General features: G+C 48.7%; 2 protein-coding genes across 10 annotated transcripts in view; one reads left to right on the top strand and one right to left on the bottom strand.

Moving 5' to 3' along the window:
* Nucleotides 1-11634, top strand: part of PRC1 (protein regulator of cytokinesis 1) — a 28938-nt gene extending 17304 nt beyond the window's left edge. The window contains exons 9-15 of one of the 8 annotated variants that reach the window (XM_050797611.1): nucleotides 768-863; nucleotides 2683-2829; nucleotides 3052-3162; nucleotides 6859-6969; nucleotides 8049-8225; nucleotides 8552-8593; nucleotides 11019-11634. In XM_050797611.1, coding sequence (XP_050653568.1) covers nucleotides 768-863; nucleotides 2683-2829; nucleotides 3052-3162; nucleotides 6859-6969; nucleotides 8049-8225; nucleotides 8552-8593; nucleotides 11019-11381 — 1047 coding nt within the window. In that variant the 3' untranslated portion in view covers nucleotides 11382-11634. Of the gene's footprint in view, nucleotides 1-767; nucleotides 864-2682; nucleotides 2830-3051; nucleotides 3163-6858; nucleotides 6970-8048; nucleotides 8226-8551 lie in introns of all 8 variants that reach the window. The other 7 variants (XM_050797614.1, XM_050797618.1, XM_050797619.1 and 4 more) reach the window with 7 other exon arrangements.
* A 3339-nt stretch (nucleotides 11635-14973) lies between these two features.
* Nucleotides 14974-24020, bottom strand: RCCD1 (RCC1 domain containing 1). 2 transcript variants are annotated; one of them, XM_050797620.1, is made up of 9 exons: nucleotides 23844-24020; nucleotides 22942-23033; nucleotides 21925-22213; nucleotides 21259-21649; nucleotides 21037-21158; nucleotides 18160-18258; nucleotides 17657-17827; nucleotides 17081-17110; nucleotides 14974-16517 (listed from the first exon to the last, which is right to left on the bottom strand). In XM_050797620.1, exons 3-9 carry the CDS (start codon nucleotides 22088-22090, stop codon nucleotides 16366-16368), a joined length of 1131 nt encoding a protein of 376 aa, XP_050653577.1. In that variant the 5' UTR covers nucleotides 22091-22213; nucleotides 22942-23033; nucleotides 23844-24020; the 3' UTR covers nucleotides 14974-16365. The 2 variants fall into 2 exon arrangements, with proteins under 2 accessions (XP_050653577.1, XP_050653578.1); XM_050797621.1 differs by lacking the exon at nucleotides 22942-23033.
* Nucleotides 24021-24310: the final 290 nt, after the last annotated feature.

Here is a 24310-nt window from a genome sequence, read left to right as displayed (position 1 = left end):
CCTTTGTTGACATGCCAGTATTTAAGAAGAAAACAAGAAATGAATTACCATCCTGTCTAGTAACAATTGGCTATCACCAATCAAGCAGTATGGAAGGGAAACAATTTAATTTTCAAGAATGTCTTCTAAATTTTTCTGCTTATGTGCCCCTATTTTTGAGTATACATACCTAATTTATAATTACAAGCTATATACTTGCATTACTGTTCTGATATACTATATATGTTCTAAAAGAAAACACATGCTGGTCCAAGAGTAGTGGCGTTTATAACTCAGTGATCACAGCCAGTTACAGATTTGTTCCTGTCCCATTGCATTACTTGACTAGAAAGAAGACGACAGTAAAAAACAGAAAAGTTAATAAAAAGTTAAAAAGGATGAGAAGCTTTAACTATTTATTTTTATTTATTTATTTATTTTTTGAGTCTCACTTGTTGCTCAGGCTGGAGGGTAGTGGCGTGATCTCGGCTCACTGCACGCCACCCGGGTTCAAGTGATTCTCCTGCCTCAGTCTCCCGAGTAGCTGGGACTACAGGTGACTGCTACCAGGCCCACTAATTTTTTTACTCTTAGTAGAGATGGGGTTTCACCATGTTGGCCAGGCTAGTCTCGAACTGTCGACCTCAGGTGATCCGCCCGCCTCGGCCTCCCAAAGTGCTGGGATTATAGGTGTGAGCCACTGTGCCCAGCAAGAACAAAGACTCTTAACAGAAGTTATTGGTCTCATGGTGCCAGGCTTTCTACTAATTAAAATGTACTTTTCACAGAGGAAAGCTTCAGATCCGAATCGATTTACAAACCGAGGAGGAAATCTTCTAAAAGAAGAAAAACAACGAGCCAAGCTCCAGAAAATGCTTCCTAAGGTAATATTATTGCTAAGGGTTTTTGGTGCTTGGTTACAAAGATACCTCACTATTTGTATGTCTTTTTCTTTCTATTGTTTAGCCCCAAAATGATTTTCTTCAAAGCTTAGGCAGAGATAAGTTATATATTCAGTATACGCAACTGTGTATCAAGGCGTATTCGTTTGCTAGGACTGCCATAATAAAGCACTACAGGCCGGGTGTGGTGGCTCACGCCTGTAATCCCAGCACTTTGGGAGGCTGGCGGATCACGAGGTCAGGAGTTCAAGACCAGCCTGGTCTCTACTAAAAATACAAAAATTAGCCAGGCATGGTGGCGGGCACCTGTAATCCCAGCTACTCAGCAGGCTGAAGCAGAGAATCGCTTGAACCCAGGAGGCAGAGATTGCAGTGAGCCAAGACCACGCCACTGCACTCCAGCCTGGGCCACAGAGTGAGAGACTCCGTCTCAAAAAAAAAAAAAAAAAAAAAAAAACAGAAAACACTACGTACTGGGCAGCTTTGACAACAGCAACTTATTTTCTCACAACTCTAGAAACTGCAAATCTGATGACAACATGTCATTTCTTCTGAGGCCTCTCTCCTTGGCTTTGTAAATGGTCGTCGTCTTCTCCGTGTCTTCACATGGTTTTCCCGCGATATGTGTGGCCTAATTACTCCCAGTCATATGAGATTAGGGCCCACCTAATGACCTCATTTTAACTGAATTCTTTTTTTGTTTCTTCAAGAGATGGGGTCTTGCTATGTTGACCAGGCTGGTCTTGGACTTCTGGCCTCAAGCAATCCTCCCATCTCGGCCTCAGGAATGCTAGGATTATAGGAATGAGCCAGCACACTTGGCCTTAATTCTCTTTTTAATGACGCTGTCTCCAAACACAGTCACAATCTGAGGTACTGGGGGTTAAGGCTTCAACATTTGAATTTGGGGAGAAACACAATTCAGCCAGTAACATAAGGAAAGCCTTTGAGAGAGAGAGTCCTGTGGGCTTCATTACCATTTTCCACTTTGATAATACCACCATTTTTTTGAGTTAAGTCAGGGATATCATTTCAAAACACTCTCATTTAGTAATTCATCTATTCCTCACAACATCCCTATGAGGTTGGTATTATTTCTATTTTTACAGATGAGGAAACTGAGGTACTAAGAAGTTAGGTAAATCTGGCCAGGCATGGTGGCTCACTCCTGTAATCCCAGGGCTTTGGGAGGCCAGCAGTTCGAGACCAGCCTGGCCAACATGACGAAACCCCATCTCTACTAAAAATACAAAAATTAACCAGGCGTGGTGTATGCCTATTAATCCCAGCTACTCAGGAGGCTGAGGCACAAGAATCGCTTGAACCCGAGAGGTGGAGGTTGCAGTGAGCCGAGATCGTGCCACTGCACTCCAGCTTAGGCAGCAGACTGTCCCAAAAAAAAAAAAAAAAAGTTACATAAATTTGCTCACTGCTTCACAGCCAGTAAAGACGGTGATTCCAGATTGAACCCCATTATGTCTGATTTCAGAGTCCTGCTCCTAATGTTCACTGCCTATTTCATATTGCTGATCTTTACTGTGCTGCCTCCAACTTCAGGCGCCAAAACCTTAGCGGTCAAACTTTGGGTTCTTGCCATTTTCCACTCTTGTATGTTGTGTGAATGAAATGTCCCCGGGCTTTGATTTCTGGTCACTCTGACCTGTACCTATGTGGGCCCAGCTACCTGAGATGAGGCTAGTGATGCTCTGGGGAGGAGGAGTCACTCTCTAGAGAAATCATTTCATTTGGGCTTTACACTAAAGAGTTGAAGTAATTAACATGTCCTTATTTCTGGTCTCAGCTGGAAGAAGAGTTGAAGGCACGAATTGAACTATGGGAACAGGAACATTCAAAGGCATTTATGGTGAATGGGCAGAAATTCATGGAGTATGTGGCAGAACAATGGGAGATGCATCGATTGGAGAAAGAGAGAGCCAAGCAGGAAAGAGTAAGTGTGAACGTGAGCACAAATTGGGATAAGAGGAAGATGGTAATCTGAGCAGCCCAGAGTCTCTGCCAGGGACCAGGGTTTGTTGAATAGGGAGCCTGTGGCAGCTCTTTTTAGCTCTGGCTGCGGAGACATGGGCGGAGACATGGTCCTGCTTCTGTTGCCATCCCAGACCTGCTCTCTTCCTAAGATGTATCACTGTTGCTTCTGACTTTCACGCAGCAACTCAAGAACAAAAAACAGACAGAGACAGAGATGCTCTATGGCAGCGCTCCTCGAACACCGAGCAAGCGGCGAGGACTGGCTCCCAACACACCGGGCAAAGCACGTAAGGTAAACACAAGGCTTACGGAAGCACTGATTTCAAGGGAGTGGGTGAGGGTAGTCCCAGCCACCTCTTTGAACGGAGCCAGCCCCTCCATACCCGTAGGTATTTCTAGTCAGGTGGGACGAGAGACAGAAAAGAAATAAGACACACACAAAGTACAGAGAAAGAACAGTGGGCCCAGGGGACGAGCGCTCAGCATACAGAGGACCCACACCCGCACCGGTCTCTGAGTTCCCTCAGTATTTTTTATTATTTTCACTGTCTCAGCAAGGGGAATGCAGCAGGAGGACAGGGTGATAGTGGGGAGAAGGTCAGCAGGAAAACATATGAGCAAAGGAATCTGTGTCACAAATAAGTTCAAGGGAAAGTACTGTGCCTTGGATGTGCATGTAGGCCAGATTTATGCTTCTCTCCACCCAAACATCTCAGTGTAGTAAAGGGTAACAGGACAGTATTGCCGCCAGCATATCTCGCCTCCAGCCACAGGGCGGTTTTCTCCTGTCTCAGAATAGAACAAATATATGATCGGGTTTTACACCGAGACATTCCGTTCCCAGGGGCATGCAGGAGACGGAGGCCTTCCTCTTTTACTAATCCTCCTCAGCACAGACCCTTTATGGGTGTCGGGTTAGGGGACGGTCAGGTCTTTCCATTCCCACAAGGCCCTATCTCTGGCTGTCTCAGTGGGGGAAAATACCTGGACAATACCCAGGCTTTCTTGGGCAGGGGTCCCTGCAGCTTTCCGCTGTGCATTGTGCCCCTGGTTAATCGAGAATGGAGAACGGCGATGACTTTTACCAAGCATACTGCCTGTAAACATACTGTTAACAAGGCACATCCTGCACAGCCCTAAATCCCTTAAACCTTGATTCCATATAGCACATTTCTGTGAGTACAGGGTTGGGGCTAAAGTTGCAGATTAACAGCATCTCAAGGCAAAACAATTTTTCTTAGTGCAGATCAAAATGGAGTTTCTTATGTCTTCCTTTTCTACATAGACACAGTAACAGTCTAATCTTTCTTTTCCCTACATCTCTTGCCCTCTGTCCTGCAGAGAGGGGAAAGGGTTCTTCTGTACCTTCATGTCAAGTCCACTTGAGAGTGAATGGAAGGCTAAATAGCGGCTTATAGTGACAGTCACAGAGTGGCCAGCTTTGGTGTCTGCGCTTGAGTCCTTGCATTAAATTTGAGGGGTAGGGGGGAATGATTGCTAACATTCTGGTAATGATGAAAAGAAAGCTTCATTGGTTTTCCCAAAAACCTGTAATGCTGTTTTCCCTGTAAGGCCAAGAGGTGGCCATGTTGTACCATGTGAAAAACAACGTTCATGCTTACTTACTAAATGAAACATGTAATGATTCTTCATCTCTACAGCACAGAGTCAGAGAGGACTTTATTTATTATTTATTTATTTATTTATTTTTATTTTTTTGAGACAGTTTCTCTCTTGTTGCCTAGGCTGGAGTGCAATGGCATGTTCTCAGCTCACTACAGCCTCTGCCTCCTAGGTTCAAGCGATTCTCCTGCCTCAGCCTCCCAAGTAACTGGGATTACGGGCATGTGCCACCATGCCCAGCTAATTTTGTATTTTTAGTAGAGACAGGGTTTCTCCATGTTAGCTAGGCTGGTCTTGAATTCCTGACCTCAGGTGATCCACCCACCTCTACTTTCAAAGTGCTAGGATTACAAGCGTGAGCCTCTGCGCCTGACCTACTTTTTTCTTTTTGATAAATAAAAGCATTATTTCTTCTCCCTACTCATATTTTATAACATAAATTATTTTTAGAGAGCGTCTTGCTCTGTCGCCCACACTGGAATGCAGTGGTGCCATAATGGCTCACTGCAGCTCAACCTCCTGGGCTCAAGTGATTCGCTAACCTCAGCCTCCTACGTAGCTGAGACTTACAGGCACATGCCACCATACCCAGCTAATTTTTTTTTGGGGGGGGGGGGGGGGCGGTTTTTTGAGTTTTAGTAGAAACAAGGTCTCACTAAGTTGTCCAGGCTGGTCTCAAACTCCTGAGCACAAGCAATCCTCCTGCCTCAGCCTCCCAAAGTGCTGGGATTACAGGTGATGAGCCACTGTGCCTGGCCTAAAATGTGTGTGTTTTTTTTGTTTTTGTTTTTGAGATGGAGTCTTGCTCTGTTGCCAAGCTGGAGTGCAGTAGCGTGATCTCGGCTCACTGCAACCTCCGCCTCCTGGGTTCAGGTGATTCTTGTGCCTCAGCCTCCTGAGTAGCTGGGACTACAGGCCTGTGCCACCATGCCCACCTAATTTTTGTATTTTTAGTAGAGATGGGGTTTCACTTTGTTGGCCAGGATGGTCTCAATCTCTGGACCTCAGAAGATCCTCCTGCCTCAGCCTCCCAAAGTGCTGGGATTACAGGCATGAACCTCCACCTCCCGGGTTCAAGCAATTATCCTGCCTCAGCCTCCTGAGTAGCTGGGATTACAGGTATGCGCTACCACACCCGGCTAATTTTTTATTTTTAGTAGAAATGGGGTTTCTCCATGTTGGTCAGGCTGGTCTCATACTCCCGACCTCAGATGATCCACCCACCTCGGCCTTCCAAAGTGCTGGATTGCAGACATGAGCCACTGTGCCCAGCTACCTAGAGTTTTTTTAATTAAAAAAAAAAAAAGTTTTGGCTGGGCGCAGTAGCTCAAGCCTGTAATCCTAATACTTTAGGAAGCCAAGGTAGGGGGATTGCTTGAACTCAGAAGTTCGGAGACTAGCCTGGGTAACATGTTGAAGCCCCATCTCTACTAAAAACACAAAAATTAGCTGGTTGTGGTGGCACACACCTGTGGTCCCAGCTACTGAGGAGGCTGGGGTTGGAGGATTGCTTGAGCCCAGAAGGTTGAGGCTGCAGTGAACCAAGATTGTACCACTGTACTCCAGCCTGGGTGACAGAGTGAGACCCCCATCTCAAAAACGTTTAGAGCTCTTATTAGCATGTAAGTTTTGACATATGTACGTTTACATAATGAAACTGTCACCATAAGTTAGATAATGAACATTTCCATGGTCCCCAAAGTTTCCTAGTGCCTCTTTGTATTACCTCCCTCCTTCTCTGGCTCCTGATTTGCCCCCAGCCTCTAGCTGTGGCAAGTAAGGATTTACTCTTTAACTACAGATGTTTGCATTTTGAAACATTTTACATAGAATCCCGCAGTATATATTCTTTTTTGTCTGGCTTCTTTCATTTAGTATAGATTCATCTCTGTTGTTGAATGTATCAAAAGGTCACTCCTTTTTATTGCATATCAATATTCATTCCACTGTATGAATTTGCCACAGTTTGTCCACTTACCTGCTGATGGGTATTTGGTTGTTTCCAGCTTTTGGCTGTTGCAGGTAGCTGCTATGAACATTTACATCTAAGTCTTTGTATGGATCTCTGCTTTCGTTTCTTTTGGGTAGAGACACCTGAGAGTAGAATGGCTGGGTCGTATGCTAGATGTCTTGTGCCACAGTGGTTGTACCATTTTACATTTCCATTTGCTGGATATCAATAGGCTTTGAAAATTTTCCACAGGTTTCTTCAAACCTATGCAGTATTAGACACAGCAGGCCCTTCACCATGTAAACCCATCTTCCCTGGACTGCCTCCAATAGTCATTTCTCTGTAGGGTAGAGACGGGTTGCTGGAAATGCTGAGGATGTTACTGCACATAAGTAACCCGTGTGTTCTCTCTAGCTGAACACTACCACCATGTCCAATGCTACGGCCAATAGTAGCATTCGGCCTATCTTTGGAGGGACAATCTACCACTCCCCTGTGTCTCGACTTCCTCCTTCTGGCAGCAAGGTTAGTATGCCCTGTGTCTAAGCACATCCTCACATGCATCCCTAGCCTGTTCACCCAGAGGCCCCACCTACTTGTTCTGGATTCTAAGATCCCTGGATTTGGTTCTTACTTTTTTTTTGTTTTTTGTTTGTTTGTTTGTTTGTTTTTTTTGTTTTTTGAGACGGAGTCTCGCTCTGTCGCCCAGGCTGGAGTGCAGTGGCGCGATCTCGGCTCACTGCAAGCTCCGCCTCCTGGGTTTACACCATTCTCCTGCCTCAGCCTCCTGAGTAGCTGGGACTACAGGCGCCCGCCACCGCGCCCGGCTAATTTTTTGTATTTTTAGTAGAGACGGGGTTTCACCGTGGTCTCGATCTCCTGACCTTGTGATCCGCCCGCCTCGGCCTCCCAAAGTGCTGGGATTACAGGCGTGAGCCACCGCGCCCGGCCTGGTTCTTACTTACATGCTGAGAGTTGACAGATATAAGCTAGCTCACCATTAAATAATGGTCCAAAATTAATGTGCAAAAAAAGAGAACAGTCACTCTGAGCCCCACTGGTATCATGAGAAGCACTGGGATGTCTGGGAAACTGAAGATCAGGCAGGGTCACTGTGGACTCAATTCCAAGCCGACTCAATTCCAAGCCCAGTCTTCAGCTGGTATGGAGCTAGGTCCCCTACATGTGGGTTCCAGCCCAGTGAAACCAGATCACTAGACATGCCAAGTACTCAGTAGAGATGTTGAAAAGTATGTGGTAAAGCACAGTCTTTCAAATATTTTATTAGACTATGCACAAGATAGGTGTTCTGTAAATCAAGAATTCATATTTTAAAAAATTTTTTTCTAGAGATGGGGTTCTGTTATGTTTCCCAGGCTGGTCTTGAACATGTGGCCTCAAGCAATCCTCCTGCCTTGGCCTCCCAAAGTGTTGGGATTATAGGCGTGAGCCACACCCAGCGCCATATATATATTTTTTTTAACTAAAAAGTATAGGATTCTAGACATGAATATAAAGATAGTCTCAGCCGTTGACCAGTGCAGGTATTGTGTGTGCACGTTCATTAGAAGGAGGATACATGGATCTCTTTCCTTTCTCTGCAGCCAGTTGCTGCTTCCACCTGTTCAGGGAAGAAAACACCCCGTACTGGCAGGCATGGAGCCAACAAGGAGAACCTGGAGCTCAACGGCAGCATCCTGAGTGGTGGGTACCCTGGCTCGGCCCCCCTCCAGCGCAACTTCAGCATTAATTCTGTTGCCAGCACCTATTCTGAGTTTGCGGTAATTCACCTTTTCTAATATCTACCAGTCTCTGGGGAGCACACAGTTGGGGCAGAGTGGGTATCTTCCCAGGGGCACCCAGGCTGTTAGCTAGGGCAGCTACCTTGGAGGCTGAGAATCCCTTTCCTGCTTTGACCATGGCGGGGTGGGTGTGATTTAAGGGGGGGTTGTATAGGAAGGAAGTTGGCAGCAGCAACTAGACATTGAACCTGGATCCTTCTGCTTAATATATACCATTCCCTGGCTGCGGGAGGCAACCCCTCTATCACTGCCCTGGTGCTCTCTTGGTGGAGTTCTTGGTAATTGTCTCAATTCTTTGTTCTTAGAAGGATCCGTCCCTCTCTGACAGTTCCACTGTTGGGCTTCAGGTCTGTATGGCAACCCCTGCACGTCCCATGTCCCTTTTCCAAACTGATCTGTCATCTGCTGGCTTCATTCATCTGGGCACAGGGCTACACTAACCAATAATCTCGGCAGTGTTACAAAGGAAGCAGGAATTCCTATCATGGACTCAAAAAAAACACATCTGATTTACATTCACAACAGATTAATAAGAAAATTTGTTCAGACTTGAATTGGATTCTCAGCCCCTAAAGTCAGGCAGTTTTAAATCGTGTTGTAACAGAAAACCTTGACCCTCCCCAATTGTGACATCAAAGGCCTGCAGTAGCTGGAAAGAATAGAGGCCCCATCACATGGGGAAGGGAGCCCCAGCTGTGTGCTGCCTACAATGAGGCTCTTGGCCTGTGTGCTGATTATTTCCTGGAGTATATGCCTTCCTAACCTCAGGGCTCAACTGCCAGCTCTGTCTATTCTCAGCTAGCTAATGCCGATTTCCTCACCTTTGCCTCTTTCCATACACTGAGCTACTGAAGCATAGATGAAGCATTGGAAGCAAGTTTTTCCAGAATGCTCTTCACTTCCTAGTATCCTACTCTATATCTGCTAACACCTAATTACACTGCCTTTTACTTAATCTATCTTCTCTTCTCTCAATATTTTACTAGCAAGAGGTGAGGATGTCCCTCACCCTTGAGGGGATGTTGAGTTAAACCCCTAGCCTGCCTCCCCTCTTAATTGCTGCAGGGATGGAGAATGGAACAGTTGGCCAAGGCTGCAGCTAATTTTAATCACTGAAACTGGCTTCCTACTCCAGCAAGTTTTTCAAATTACATGGCTGGTGGTGCTTCTACCTATAAAAGTGGGTGTGTGTCACTCTGGCTGACTGCTGGACAGAGGTCCAGCTTTCTCTTTTTTGCTTGTTCAACCAAGGCCCATTTTATCTAGTTGAGGCTTAAATGTACCTGCCTATCTCTGTGGCTAGTCCTAGGTAGGTTCATCTGGTTTGAGTTGCTATGGCTGATAGACTCCACCAGGCAGCACCAAAGCCGGTAAACTAACCTCTGCTAATATCTGTCTTTCTCAATGGCCATTCATGCTTTATCTTTTGCTGCTATACCATGTGCTCCAGCATGAGATCAAATCACCAGCAGGTTACAAGGCCTCAGCCCCAGGGATTGGTAGATATATGTTCTGGCCCATTGTTTTATAGAGGGCTTCAGGAGACCAAAGCTTGTTGCCTACTTGACGACTCTAAAGTAGCTTTGTGAAGTAGAGTCATGCCTCACTTAATGACAGGGATATGTTCTGAGAATGTGTGGGCCAATTTCATTGTGCACATATCAGTGTGTACTTAACAGTCCTAGACAGTACAGCCTACACACCTAAGCTATATGGTATGGCGTTTTCCTCCTAGGCTACAAACCTGGGCAGCATGTTACAGAAAGAATACTATAGGCAATTGTGGGTTTTTTTGATTCAGGCTGGGATACTGTAGGCAGTTGTAACGCAATGGTAAGTATTTGTGTATCTAAACATAAGAAAAGGTACAGTAAAAATACGGTATAATCTTATGGGACCACCATAGTGTATGTGGCCTGTTGTTAACTGAAACGTCATTATGTGGTGCATGACTGTATGAAGGATTTCTCTTCTCTGAGGTGTAACAGAAGGGACTGGCTGAGGAAAGGGATCACAGGCATGCGTGTACATGCACTCTGTCTATGACTAATAGAATGGTGCTCAGAGTTCTTCGCCTTTTACTCCTAACGCAGCCTATGCCAGGCTGGGGATCTCAGAGAAACTGCCTTCAAGGGACCTTTTGCTGACACTTAACCATACTTAGAAGGGTGGGGCATGTGTAATAGAGGCAGTATTGCCACTGATGTTATTTATTTTTCAACAGCGAGAACTTTCAAAGGCTTCCAAATCTGATGCTACTTCTGGAATCCTCAATTCAACCAACATCCAGTCCTGAGAAGCCCTGATCAGTCAACCAGCTGGGGCTTCCTGTGCCTAGACTGGACCTAGTTATATGGGGGTGACCGTAGTTTTTCTTCAGCATAGGCGTGCTTGAAACCCTGGACAGGTTCCATGACCATGGGCCTAACTTAAAGATGTGAATGAGTGTTACAGATGAAAGTCCATCATAGGTTTGGTGGTCCTAGGAGACTTGGTTTTGACTTAAATACATTAAAAGTTTATGGCAGGAAGTGCAAATTTTAGCATATGGGGCCTGACCTCTACCACATAATTCTACTTGCTGAAGCATGATCAAAGCTTGTTTTATTTCACCACTGTGTAGGAAAATGACTGACTATGCCCATCCCTGGGGTAATTTTGGCATGTATACCTGTAACTAGTAATTAACATCTTTTTTGTTTAGGCATGTTCAATTAATGCTGTAGCTATCATAGCTTTGCTCTCACCTGAAGCTTTGTCCCCACCACACAGGACAGCCTTCCTCCTGATGAGAATGTCTGTGTGTCTGAAGTTGAGATGGCCTGCCCTACTGCCAAAGAGGTGACAGGAAGGCTGGGAACTGCTTTGTTAAATTGTGTTCAGTTCTGTTACACAGTGCAATGCCCTTTGTTGGGGGTATGCATGTATGAACACACATGCTTGTTGGAATGCTTTCCTCAGCGTTTGTCCCTGGCTCCCATCTCCCCATTCCTGTGCCTACTTTGCCTGAGTTCTTCTACCCCTGCAGTTGCCAGCTGCATTGGGAGTCTGTTTGTTCCAATGGGTTGGGCTGTCTTTGTCGTGGAGATCTGGAACTTTGCACATGTCACTACTGGGGAGTTATTCCTGCTCTAGCATCCACGATGAGATGCCCTCTTTACCTACCCTCTCAATCACTACTCTTCTTGAAGCACTATTATTTATTCTTCCTCTGTCTGCCTGCAGCAGTACTACTGTCAACATAGTGTAAATGGTTCTCAAAAGCTTACCAGTGTGGACTTGGTCTGTGTCAGCCACACTTGTTTACTCATACAGTACGTGTCCTGTTTTTAAAATATAAAATTATTCTTAAAAATAAATTAAAATCTGTATACTTACATTTCAAAAAGATACAGTGTGGTGTTTCCTTTTTATCCCCAGTCACTTTTTGAGTTGGTTGGTCTGTGTGTAAAAAACAGAAACAGAAAAAACTAAAAGAACCTCCTGGAAATTTTTTTTTGAGACGGAGTCTTGCTCTGCCCAGGCTGGAGTGCTGTGGCACGATCTCGGCTCACAGCAAGCTCCGCCTCCTGGGTTCATGCCATTCTCCTGCCTCAACCTCCCGAGTAGCTGGTACTACAGGCGCCCGCCACCACGTCCGGCTAATTTTTTGCATTTTTAGTAGAGACGGGGTTTCACCTTGTTAGCCAGGATGGTCTCGATCTGACCTCATGATCCACCCGCCTCGGCCTCCCAAAGTGCTGGGATTACAGGCGTGAGCCACCGCCACCGCGCCCGGCCTCCTGGAAATTTTTAGTCAGGAATGTGATTTTTTTTTTTTTTTTGAGTCTCACTCCATCGCCCAGGCTGAAGTACAGTGGCACTATTTTGGTTCCCTGCAACTTCCACCTCCCAGGTTCAAGCAATTCTCCTGCCTCAGCCTCCTGATTCGCTGGAATTACAGGCACGCATCACCACACCTGACTAATTTTTATATTTTTAGTAGAGACAGGGTTTCACCATGTTGGCCAGGCTGGTCTTGAACTCCTGACCTCAGATGATCTGCCTGCCTCCCAAAGTGCTGGGATGACAGGCGTGAGCCACCACACCTGGCAGAGTGTGATTTTTAAAACACTCTCTGGTACATTTCTAAATTAAGAATATCTCGCCGGGCGCGGTGGCTCAAGCCTGTAATCCCAGCACTTTGGGAGGCCGAGACGGGCGGATCACAAGGTCAGGAGATCGAGACCATCCTGGCTAACACGGTGAAACCCCGTCTCTACTAAAAAATACAAAAAACTAGCCGGGCGAGGTGGCGGGCGCCTGTAGTCCCAGCTACTCGGGAGGCTGAGGCAGGAGAATGGCATGAACCCGGGAGGCAGAGCTTGCAGTGAGCTGAGATCTGGCCACTGCACCCCAGCCTGGGCAGAGCGAGACTCCGTCTCCAAAAAAAAAAATATCTCTTATTCTAATTTTTTGTGAGAAATATAAAACCTAACCCCTGATGTGTAAAGAGCAAAGGGAGTCCTAGGAAGCTTCTGGCTTCAATGTCATTTGTCTCAATATGGGGAGGCTGCCCAACTTCAACAGCATTACTGAGGGAGGATGGATATAAACTGTACACATGTGAAGGGTAAGACAGAAAAACCATCACTACAGTCAAGTTAACCAAGCATATATACCCCAGAAGTTTCCTCCCACCCCTTTCTCATTCCTCCTTCCCAGCCTCACCCTGCACAGCAACCACTGATTTTTTTTTTGACATGGAGTCTCGTTCTTGCCAGGCTGGAGTGCAGTGGCGCGATCTCAACTCTGCCTCCCAGGTTCAAGGGATTCTCCTGCCTCAGCCTCCCGAGTAGCTCGGACTGCAGGCGTGTGCCACCACACCCAGTAAATTTTTGTATTTTTAGTAGAGACAGGGTTTCACTGTGTTAGCCAGGATGGTCTCGATCTCCTGACCTCATGATCCACCCACCTCAGCCTCCCAAAGTGCTGGGATTACAGGCATGAGCCACTGTACCCGGCCCACCAATTTCTTTGTTACTACAGATTAGTTTGCATTTTCTACAGGTTTATTTATTAGGTTTATTTTTCACATTTGGCTTTTCTCCAGTTTTTGGCTATTAAAAATAAGGCTGCTATAAACATTCATATACAAGTTTTTGTATGGATATATATTTTTTTCTGGATAAATACCTAGGAGTGAAATGGCTGGATCACATCTGTGGTAGGTAAACACTTAACTTTTTAAGAAATGCCAAACTGGGCTGGCATGGTGGCTCATGCCTGTAATCCCAGCACTTTGGGAGGCTAAGGTGGGCAGATCACAAGGTCAGGAGTTCAAGACCAGTCTGGCCAACATGGTGAAACCCCCGTCTCTACTAAAAATACAAAAATTAGCTGGGTGTGGTGGCACACACCTGTAAGCTCAGCTATTCAGGAGGCTGAGGCAGGAGAATTGCTTGAACTCAGGAGGTGGAGGTTGCAGTGAGCCAAGACTGTGCCACTGCACTCCAGCCTGGGCAACAGAGCAAGACTCCATCTCAAAGAAAAAAGAAATGCCAAACTGTTTGCCAAAGCAGTTGTACCATTTTACATGCCTGCCAAAGCAGTTGTACCATTGTACATTCCTACCAGTAATGTATGAAGGTTCCAATTTCTCCACATTTTCACCAACAGTTGGTATGTTCAGCCTTTATATAATTCTAGTTATTCTGTGTATGAAGTGGTGTCTCACTATTGTTTCCATTTACAATTCCCTAATGACTAATGATGTAGAGCATCTTTTCATATGCTTATTTGCCATCCTTTTGTCATCTTTGTTGACTTCTGTCCATTTTAAAAAATGGCTTGGCTGGGCGTGATGGCTCATGCCTATAATCCTAGTACTTTGGGAGGCTAAGGCAAGTGGATCGCATGAGCCCAGCAGTTCGAGACCAGCCTGGGCAACATGGCACAACCCCATCTCTACTAAAAATACAAAAAACTAGCCAGATGTGGTGGCACGTGCCTGTAGCCCCAGCTACCCGGGAGGATGGCTTAAACCCAGGAGGTGGAGGCTGTACTCCAGCCTGGGCAACAAAGAGACCCTGTCCAAAAAAAAAAAAAACAAAACCTACAATGAAACCCACTTCATACCCATTAGGATGGCTATTAACCAACAAATAGAAAACAAGTATAGATGTGGAGAAATTAGGATTCGTGTACACTTCTAGTGGGAATGTAAAATGATGCAGCCTCTGTGGGAAACAGTAGGGCAGTTCCTCAAAAAAAATTAGAATTACCACACAAGCAATTCCATTCTGGGTATATATCCAAAAGAACTGAAAGCAGAGACTCAAAGTTGTACACCCATGTTCACAGCAGCATTATTCACTGTAGTGAACAACTCAACTATCCACCAATGCACGGATGAATAAAATGCAGCACACACGTACAACAGAATCTTAGCCTTTAAAAGGCAGGAAGTCCGGATACATAAGCTACATCATGGATGAACTTGGAGGACATGCTGCTAAGTGAAATAAGCCAGTCATGAAAAGACAAATACTATGGGATTACACTTACATGAGGCACTTACAGTAGTCATAGAAACAGAAGGTTAGGACTGTGGTTGCCAGGGGCTGGGGAAGGGGAGAGTGGGGAGTTAAGTGTTTAATGTGCAAGAGTCTCAGCATGGAATGATGAAAAAGTTCTGGAAATGCATAGTGACGGTTGCCGCACAGTAAATGCATATGTCACTGAACTATGTACTTAAAAATGGTTAAAAAAAATTTTCTTTTATTGAACATACATTTTATGTTCAGTATATTTTACCACAATAAAAAAGAGAAAAAAAAAACTTAAAGACCCCATGGGTGGGAAACATTTGCTAAACCACAGACACACACATGCAGAAATACAATTTAACCATAAAGAAAACTACTGATGTTAAACTTACTTTATCAAAATAAGTTAATACTTGTAAAGCACTTTGAGCCTTACCTGCCATGGAGTAAGCATCACCTAAGTATCAAACAAAAATTGGTAATACCAGGAGAGACTGAAACAACAAACTACATGGTAGCAGAAGATGCTCTGAATACTAACTCTCAAAAGACTTGGATCTGAAATATCCAAAAGAAAAATCACTAAGGAAAATACAGAACATTTTGAAAGGCCAGAAAACTTGAACAGGCACTTCACAACAGAAAAACTCCAAATGGCCAAGAAACATATGAACTCTTCACCTCAAGCAATCACCCCACTTAGCCTCCCAAAGTGCTGGGACTACAGGTGTGAGCCACCATGCCAGCCATCCAATACACAAATGAAAAGCTACTCAACCTCATCAGTATTCAGGGAAATGCAAATTAAAACCAGTGTGCATCTACCTGACATTTCAGCCACAGTAGACACCACCCTGCTGGTGGAAAACAGTTATCTAGTAAAATTAAAGGTCTCTCTTGACTTAGCAATTCAACTCAATGTTCTGCAAAGGAACCTGTGCACGTGTGCAGAAGACTGCTCAAAAGTATTATGTGGAATGACTAAAATCAGAAACAAAATGACCATCAACAAAACCGTATCACTTGAGGTATTATTCATACAATGGAACACCATATAGCATTAAAAATGAAAGAACTCCAGGACCCAACAAGGATGGATCACACAACGCTGAGTGACAAAAACGACACAAAAGCGCATATACAGGTTTCCATTTATCTAATACTCAAAAGCAAACACAACTATGTTGTATAAGGATGCATGCAAGGCTGAGAAAATTCAAACGAAAGCAGGAAAGTGACTGACAAAGGAAGATGACCTGGAATGTGCCCCAATCTCAGCTACACATCAAATTACCTGGGGTGAGGTGGGCGGAGCTTTGAATCTACCAGTATCTAGGCCACACACTCAGAGGCTCTGATTTCATTGTTTCATTGATTTCATTGTTTCATTGATGCTGATCTTAGGCAGCAGAGTTTTCAACTTTCTCCAGGTGTTTCTAAAGTGCAGACAATTTTAGGATGGTGCTTGAGGGTGAAAGGCAGGACTGTGATGGGAAGGGGCAAATACGGGGCCCTTGGGGTGCAGGCAATGGTTTTCCTTGACCTGAATGGGGGGTTTCACAGGTGTTATATATACATAATACATACACACGTCAGCTCTTCCCTTTCTCCACGGCATACACGTAGGTGTTCCAGGGCCCACAGGTGACAGCCTTTACTTGGAGTTGCTTATCTACAAAGTATTCCACACGGCGGGGCCAATCCAAGCTGGTGGTGTCCTCGTGGCCCAGCTGTCCATATTTACCTAAAGTGAAACCAGCCCCTTTGCCATAGTTTCCACTGGGTCTTGCTGCTTCTTTCCCTCCAGGAAGGGGCCCAGACTATCAAATGAGGTGCTGGGATTATGCCCCACTGCTCTGTGACTCCAGGAGACCCAGAGCAAGGCAAACTTGGGTATCCCCAAGAGGCTAGTGGCGACCAGCCACTCCAGGCAAGGTGCTCCTCCAGACTTCCCTGCTACCCAAGCTAAGATGTTCAGAGCACACATTTCCATCATACCTTTTTATCCACCCAGTGTCACATCCACAAAAAGCTGCTTTGTAAATGCTGGTTGGATACTCCCTTAAGACAGTCTTTCAGAGAGGTAGGCAGGTGGTACCGATATCCTCTCCATGTCTCCCCTGTCTGGTCTCGGACTGAGTGTGCCTACGTCTGTTCCAACCCCAGGGAGGGAGCAGTCCTGGTCCTCCCAGTGACCTGGCCGAGGCCCCTGCTTCCTCTAGTCTTGGTGGCTCTGTCACCTGCCCTATACTCCCAGGTCTGTCTTCCCCTTGGTTTCATGGTCACAAAAACAATCCTTTTACTTACCCCAGCCCCAGGTGTAGAGCTCCCCTGTTCCTGAAAGCAAAAGAACAATCAATAGTTGTCACTACTGTTCTTTGGCAAGGCATTTATCCAGCCTGGCTTGGCACAGCCCACCGCTAGCACATTACAATCGTCATGAGGTGTGCCTGGCGTAGAACAACATATTCTCAACAACTGGCTGATCACGTGGCATGGCAAAGGATCCCAACGGAAAAAGTGGCGGATCTTCCCGTGTGCCCCAACTACCGAGCGCCACAGTCTTCCTCCATGCTGGACCGGACAGACCCTGCTGTCAGAGGTGGCGGCGGGCAGGGAATGTGTCTGTGGCCATGTACGGAGGACAGAGAGCGTCACCCTCCCACCAGAAGGAAGAATCTTCTGAGCTTGACAGGCTGGGGAACTACTGTGAAACAACACGGGGGTTGGGGCTTATCCACTGAGCAAGGTAGCTGCTCTGTATGAGCCACAGAAGCCTTATAACAGAAGTTTTTCCGTCAGCCACACCCCTTTCCACAGCAGCTCGAGTGGCGTGGAGTGCCTTCCCGCTCCATCCTAAACCAGCCTCCCAGCCCCACTCACGTGTCACCACAGCTGTGTGCCGGGATCCACAGCTGACCTTGACTGCATCTGAGCCCAAGGGGAGATCCAGTAATGCTGGGAAGGGCTGGACGGCTATGAAGGGGGCAGGGGCTCCATCCTCAACCCGGCCCGTTCTCTTCACCTGAGAACCATCTTCATTCAGTCCTGTGGCTTTAGAATTATAGTAATAATGATGTGAACGCCAACTGAGACCTGAGCTAAACCTTATTCACGCTGTCACTTATTACCACAACAGCTCTGAGGCACATGACTGTCTAGCTCCAAATCTGGTGCTCCCAACCCCTACATTCTACAGGCAGGGTTGGCACTACCACACAAGTGTGTTGTGCCAAGACCGGCATCAGCCTTGCCAATGCTCCCTCCCGTAAGGGGCTCACATGCTCCATCTGAGCAGTGTAGCTCTGAGGCCAGCATACAGCCAGGAGTTAGGAATGACAGCCACATCCTGGGGAGACAGCTGTGGGAGCCGAGTTGACCCTCACCTTCCCTTGCGACAGTCTCTCCATCCTCTGCCAGGTTCCTGGTGGGCAGGGCCAGCTGCCCCGATTCATTCCAGCCCCAGATATAAATATCCCCAGTCTCTGAAAGACATCAAGGGGACACGTGAAGCAGACTGTGAACCCCCTGCATACATCCAAACTCCCTTCCCCATCCCATCCGCTCATGGGGACAACTAAAGCCTGCCCTGCCCAAGGCGGCACTCCAGGCCAAGGTGCTTCCTCTCAGGCCCCAGGGTCTTGTCTTAGGTTCCCATCTCCCTCAATGCCTTCAGATCACCCTTTAAGGCCCTTAGTGGACCTTCCACTTCCATTCTTATGCTGCCAAATTGCCCTGCATTTTAGAAACGTATCCCTGTAAGTGCCACAGTGGTCTCCCTTTCAAAACCACAGGGCCAGGGCCAGGTGTGGTGGCGCATGCCTGTAACCCAGCACTTTGGGAGGTTCAGATGGGTGGATCACTTGAGCTCAAAAGTTCCAGACTAGCCTCAGCAATATGGCAAAATCCCTCTAAATAAATAAATAAAACCACCACTGGGCCGGCCTGTGCCCCTTTTTCAACTGCACCCGCAGCGGTCCTGTTGAAAGCCATGTACAGCTCTCCCCTTCCTGGCCTCCCACAACACTAGAGCTTTTTGGTTGGAACAGCTGCCTAATTCTAAAAATTTCTAATAGCTGATTTTATGAAGTGCTTAATCCATGCTGATGTTTCATGTGCTTTTCAAATATAATCACTTAATTCTCACAATGGCCCTACAGGTAGTTTTATGACAGTATCGCCATTTACGCAGGATCCCTATTTTATTCACGACACAGAGGGGTTAAGTACCAGGCCCAAGGTCCCAGGGCCCCAGCAATGATCTGAAACTAGGAAGTCTGGCGGGATGCGTCCATGCTTCAATCTCTACACTAAAGGCCTCAAACTCCTTCTGGGCCTTGAGTGCAGGGCATCTCAGTGGGTTGTTTCCAGCCCTCTGGTCTCTCTTCTCTCCAGCCCAGGGTTTGTTTTTTTCTTTGAGACAGTCTCACTCTGTCACCCAGACTGGAGTGCAGTGGCATGATCTTCGCTCACTGCAACCTCCACTCACGGCTCAAGTGATCCTCCAGCCTCAGCCTCCCGAGTAGCTGGGACCACAGGCACGAGCCACCACGTCCAGCTCATTTTCTTTTTTTTTTTTTTTTTTTTTTTTTTTTTTTTTTTTTTTGACGCGGAGTCTTGCTCTGTGCCCCAGGCTGGAGTGCAGTGGCGCGATCTCGGCTCACTGCAAGCTCCGCTCCCCCGGGTTCACGCCATTCTCCTGCCTCAGCCTCCCGAGTAGCTGGGACTACAGGCGCCCGCCACCTCGCCCGGCTAATTTTCTTGTATTTTTAGTAGAGACGGGGTTTCACCGTGTTAGCCAGGATGGTCTCGATCTCCTGACCTCATGATCCGCCCGTCTCGGCCTCCCAAAGTGCTGGGATTACAGGCTTGAGCCACCGCGCCCGGCCGTCCAGCTCATTTTCATATTTTGGTACAAAGATGAGGTTTTGCCATGGTGGCCAGGCTCAGCCCACGGTTTCCTGAGCTTGGCAACCAGCCCAGGCTGGTTCCATGAGAATATGGTGCCAGGGAAGGCATTGGTTTTTTTTTTTTTTTTTTTTTTTTTTTTGAGACTGAGTCTCACTCTGTTGCCCAAGCTGGAGTGTAATGGCATGATCTCGGCTCACTGCAACCTCCACCTCCCGCGTTCAAGCAATTCTCTTGCCTCAGCCTCCTGAGTAGCTGGGACTACAGGCACATGCCACCACGCCCAGCTAATTTTTGTATGTTTAGTAGAGATGGGGTTTCACCATGTTGGCCAGGATGGTCTCCATCTCCTGACCTTGTGATCTATCCGCCTTGGCCTCCCAAAGTGCTGGGATTACAGGCATGAACCACCGCACCCAGCAGGCACTGGTAGTTTTTTGTTTTTGTTTGAGACAGAGTCTCACTCTGTCGCCCAGGCTGGAGTGCAGTGGCACGATCTCGGCTCACTGCAACCTCCACTTCCCAGGTTCAAACGATTCTCCTGCCTCAGCCTCCCGAGTAGCCGGGACTACAGGTGCGCACCACTGCGCCCAGCTAATTTTGTATTTTTTTTTTTTTGAGACGGGGTTTCACCATGTTGGTCAGGCTGGTCTCGAACTCCTGATCTCGCGATCCGCTCGCCTTTGCCTCCCAAAGTGCTGGGATTACAGGCGTGAGCCCCTACGCCCGGCCCCCCTGGCATTGGTAGCTTTTTAAGATTCCAGGTAATCTAAGTAGCAGCCAGAATTGAGCGCCCCGGACACAGGCAAAGATCATCTGTTCCCAGCCTCATCCTCTCTGCATGGACTCTTAACAGCCTAGGAAGGAGCTGCACCTGGATCACCAAGTGAAACTCCTCACTCCGGCCAGCTGTGGCACCACCACATGGACACACTCATCACCATCCTGGTATCTGCTGGGCACCCCAGTGTCCACTCTGTGCCACATGTCATGGTCCCCTAGGCAACTGCAGCTTTCTCCCTTCTCCTTGGCTCAGCTGCCCCTTCACACTCCATACTCCCTCAGGAGCACTGTTAAAAGACAGTCCTCACTGGTAGCAGGTGGGGAGAGGAGAGGAGGGGCAGTGAAACCAGCAACAGAGAAGCTAGGAACAAACTTCAGAGTCCAGGTATGAGTGGGCGATGGTGCAAGCAGAGGAGGCCGAGGATGAGAGGTATTTAGGAGTCATAACTGACTGGCGATGGATGGATGAATTTGGAAGGAGGCCTGGGTAGGCCACCTACCCAAACTGGAAAACGAGGAGGAAGGTTTGCACAAGATCATGAGCTCGTCTGGAGAAGCCCTAAGTCACTCACCACTCACACACACAGAATGCCAGCCCCCTGCGGCCACCTCAGCCATGGTTAGGCCCTGCAACGCCTCCAATAGCCGTGGCTCCAGCTCTGCCTCCAGGGTCCCATGGCCCAGCTGTCCATGCCTAAGCAAGGGAGACCCTCGTCAGCTACAGTCACATTAAGGGGACCCCCTCCGCTTGCTTCTCCAATCACCAGCCCTCACCTGCCCCCGGCCCCGCTCACCTGCCCCCGCCCCAGGAGAACACCTGACCAGCCGCGTCTAGCAGCAACGCGTGCTCGGCGCCCAGCTCCAGCTGGCGCGCCCGCAGCTGCGGAGCCAGAGGCCGGTAGAAGGGAGGCCGCGGGCTCACGTAGGCACGGGCGCAGGGCAACAGGGGTAACCTCCCAATCTGGGCCTCACCGCCCGGATCGTCTTCCTCTACGGCCTCGGGCACCACATTGTGGGCCCACAAGGGCTCCCCACGCAGCGCCGAGTCGGGCGCCCAGGCCTGCAGTAACGCCTCCGGCCCCGGCCCAGCGCGCAGCACCAGGAGGAGCCCCTCCGAGGCCCACGCGTCCCTGCAGCCGCCCGCCGCGCCGCTGGCTGAGCCCGACAGCTCCACGCGGCCTCCACCTGCCGGGCGGAGAGAGGGCTAGGGAGGGTAAGGGACAGGCACCGAGGGCCTAGAATTGGGGGCGGCGCTGGGGGCTGGTCTAGATTGGGGCAGGGTGGCCAGAATGGAGGCGGGGTCGGGGGGTGTTCCTGGGAAGGGGCCGAACTGGGGACCAACCCAGAATGTGGGGCTGGCGGCCTGAATGGGGAAGACACCCTGGACTGACCACAGCGGTGAGGGGAGGCGACTGGAGAGTGCTGCTGGAATAAGTGGGGACGGGGCGGGGAGCGCTCACGAGTCACGAAGGCGGTGTAGCTCCAGCTCGCGCTCACGCGGCAGACGTCGACGCCCGCCCGCAGAGGACTAGGGCTGTGCACCTGGTGCCCGCGTCCGGAGCCCAGCTCCTGCCCGAAGCCGCAAAAACCGAAGCCGAACCAGGCCCCTGGCCGCTCCTCCGCCATGCCCCAGCAGCGCGCTCTTCAGTCCGCCACCTGGCTGCGGCGGGCCCAGGGAGATTCTTGTAAAGAGCCCGCTAGTGGGACACTGGCAAGTCTCTGGCCTTCCAGGGGCTGGAGTTGCCTTATCTATAAAATAGCGAAACTATCATTCTCCTAACCACAAAGGCAGAGTCCGTGCCACAACGTTTCGCTGAGCAGGCGCCCTAGCTAATGCCCTACCAGATTTACAAAGATTCTCAAATATTTAGTGAGGCACTTTCCCTGTCCTCCCTTTTGGCTCAAGCTCAGCGTGCCACAAAGTGGGTACGAAGTGGCCTGTCCTTTAGGCACTGGACTAGGATCCGAGCGCCCCCGACACCCCCACCCCGTCCCGCAGCTTCCCAGCATCTGGCACTTTATCCCATGTAATCTTGGGAACCAAAATGGTCGTTTTACAGAGGCGATTCCCAGAGAAAATAACCCTTACACACTCATAGCTAGACAGAGACGGGCAGAGGACTGAAATCAGGTCCCACGAACTCCACACACAGTGCTCTGCCCCTCACCCCACAGTGGAACGCAGAAGAGCGTTTGGGAGGCAGTGCCTCTGCAACTTAGTGGGGCCTTGTGACCTTGGCCAATTAACCTGAGTCCAGTTGCCTTTCTTCAGTTTACAAAGGGAAGTGGGGGCGGTGCTGTTTGAACCTACCTCACAGAATTCTAATAAATGCAAATAAAGGGTTTGGTGCGAGTACATGCCATGATAAACACACAGTATGAGCTTACTGAATCCAGTATTTAGCGTTGACAAAAAAATTATCCCTGGACATCTTGTTGGTTTTGAGAAAGTTATACAGACACGATTTCAACTGTACCTTATCTAGTCGTTTATTCGTCCAGCAAGAATTTACTGAGCGCTCCTCCTCTGTGCCAGTGAGGACAGTTGTCTGCTCCCAAGGAGCTAATCCTTAAATGGGGAGACAAACACAGTCTGACGGTTACAACAGCAACGCCACTTCAAGCAGATTCGGCTGGAGCAGGTTTTTTTGTTTTTGTTTTTGTTTTAATTATTTATATAATAGAGACAGAGGTCTCGCTATGCTGCCCAGGCTGGTCTCGAACTCCTGGGCTCGAGCGATCCGACCACATCGGCCTCCCAAAGTGCTAGGATTACAGGCGTGAGCCGCCGCACCCGGGCTGAAGCAGAATTGCACTGGCATTTTCAGGTCTCTGAAGTCAGATCTTGGGTCTCCTGCGACCCCAGTTCCTGGGCTCCTAACCCCTTCCGTGTCCTCTCCCAACCTAATGGGGCCTCTGACCTTGATCTTGACCCTATGCCCTCCACCCTCTTGGACAGGTCCTTCTGGTGGGCAGCCTTGGAGGAAACGCCAAGCCGCAGAGCTGCCGCCTCCGAATAGGCCTCCCGCCCAGCGGGCGCCGACAGCCACGGGGAGAAAAGGTATGAAGGGCGTGCGACGCGAGGCGGCCAATCCCCGGCAAGGGCGGTGACGTCGCTGCCCGGGGCGCGACGGCCGCAGCCCTGTTCACCTCCCTGCGAGGGCCGCTCTGGTCCCAAGGCCTACGCCCGGTCTGTGAAATGGACTGAAACCTCCGGGAGGCGTTGGACCAAGGCAGAGGTTGGACCAGGTGGTCCCGCCCCTGCAAGAACCCGGGGGGGTAGAGTTCGGATTAGAACCGCCGAGAGGACATTCATTAAGACCCGAGCTAAAGGGTTGACGAGGAGTGACCCCCAAGACGGGCGGACCCCGCCACCCACCTCAGTCCGGGACCGCAGCAGCTCAAAACCAGACCCGCGGCGGACAGATGCCCAAACAGGAAGCAGCTTTTACCTTCCACGGATTGGCTCAGAACCCATCACGTGCCCCTGTCGAGCCAATGAGCCTCACGCTGGGCTTACCCCTCCTTGAAACAGGCTAGGGTGGTGGGCGCGGCCCAAACCGTCCTTCAACCAGGCTCAGCTGGCCACCAATCCCAACCCCCCCCCCCAAGCGCCCTCTCCGCAGAGGCCACAGACGACTTCCAATATAAAGACAAAAGTGTTGAAGGCCCAGCATATGGGAGTCTGTACCCTAAACGATTTATTAGGATAGTTTAATATTTTTTGAGATAGGGTCTGGCTCTGTCGCCCAGGCGACACTTCGGGAGGCTGCGCTCTTGGATCACTGCAGCCTCTGCCTCCCGAGTAGCTGGGATTACAAATGCACACCACCACACTCTGCTCAT

This window comes from Macaca thibetana, chromosome 7, assembly GCF_024542745.1.
Source record: "Macaca thibetana thibetana isolate TM-01 chromosome 7, ASM2454274v1, whole genome shotgun sequence".
Lineage (NCBI taxonomy): Eukaryota > Metazoa > Chordata > Mammalia > Primates > Cercopithecidae > Macaca > Macaca thibetana.
This window is presented reverse-complemented; position numbering and strand designations above follow the sequence as displayed.

Excerpts from the sequence above, each read along its gene's own strand:
- RCCD1 (XM_050797620.1), bottom strand. The coding sequence starts at position 22,090 with ATGGCGGAGGAGCGGCCAGGGGCCTGGTTCGGCTTCGGTTTTTGCGGC. Across the intron at positions 21,159-21,258 it reads TTCTCCTGGGGCGGGGGCAG|GCATGGACAGCTGGGCCATG; the intron begins GTGAGCGGGGCC and ends TCCCTTGCTTAG. Across the intron at positions 16,518-17,080 it reads GCTCTACACCTGGGGCTGGG|GTAAATATGGACAGCTGGGC; the intron begins GTAAGTAAAAGG and ends GTTTCACTTTAG.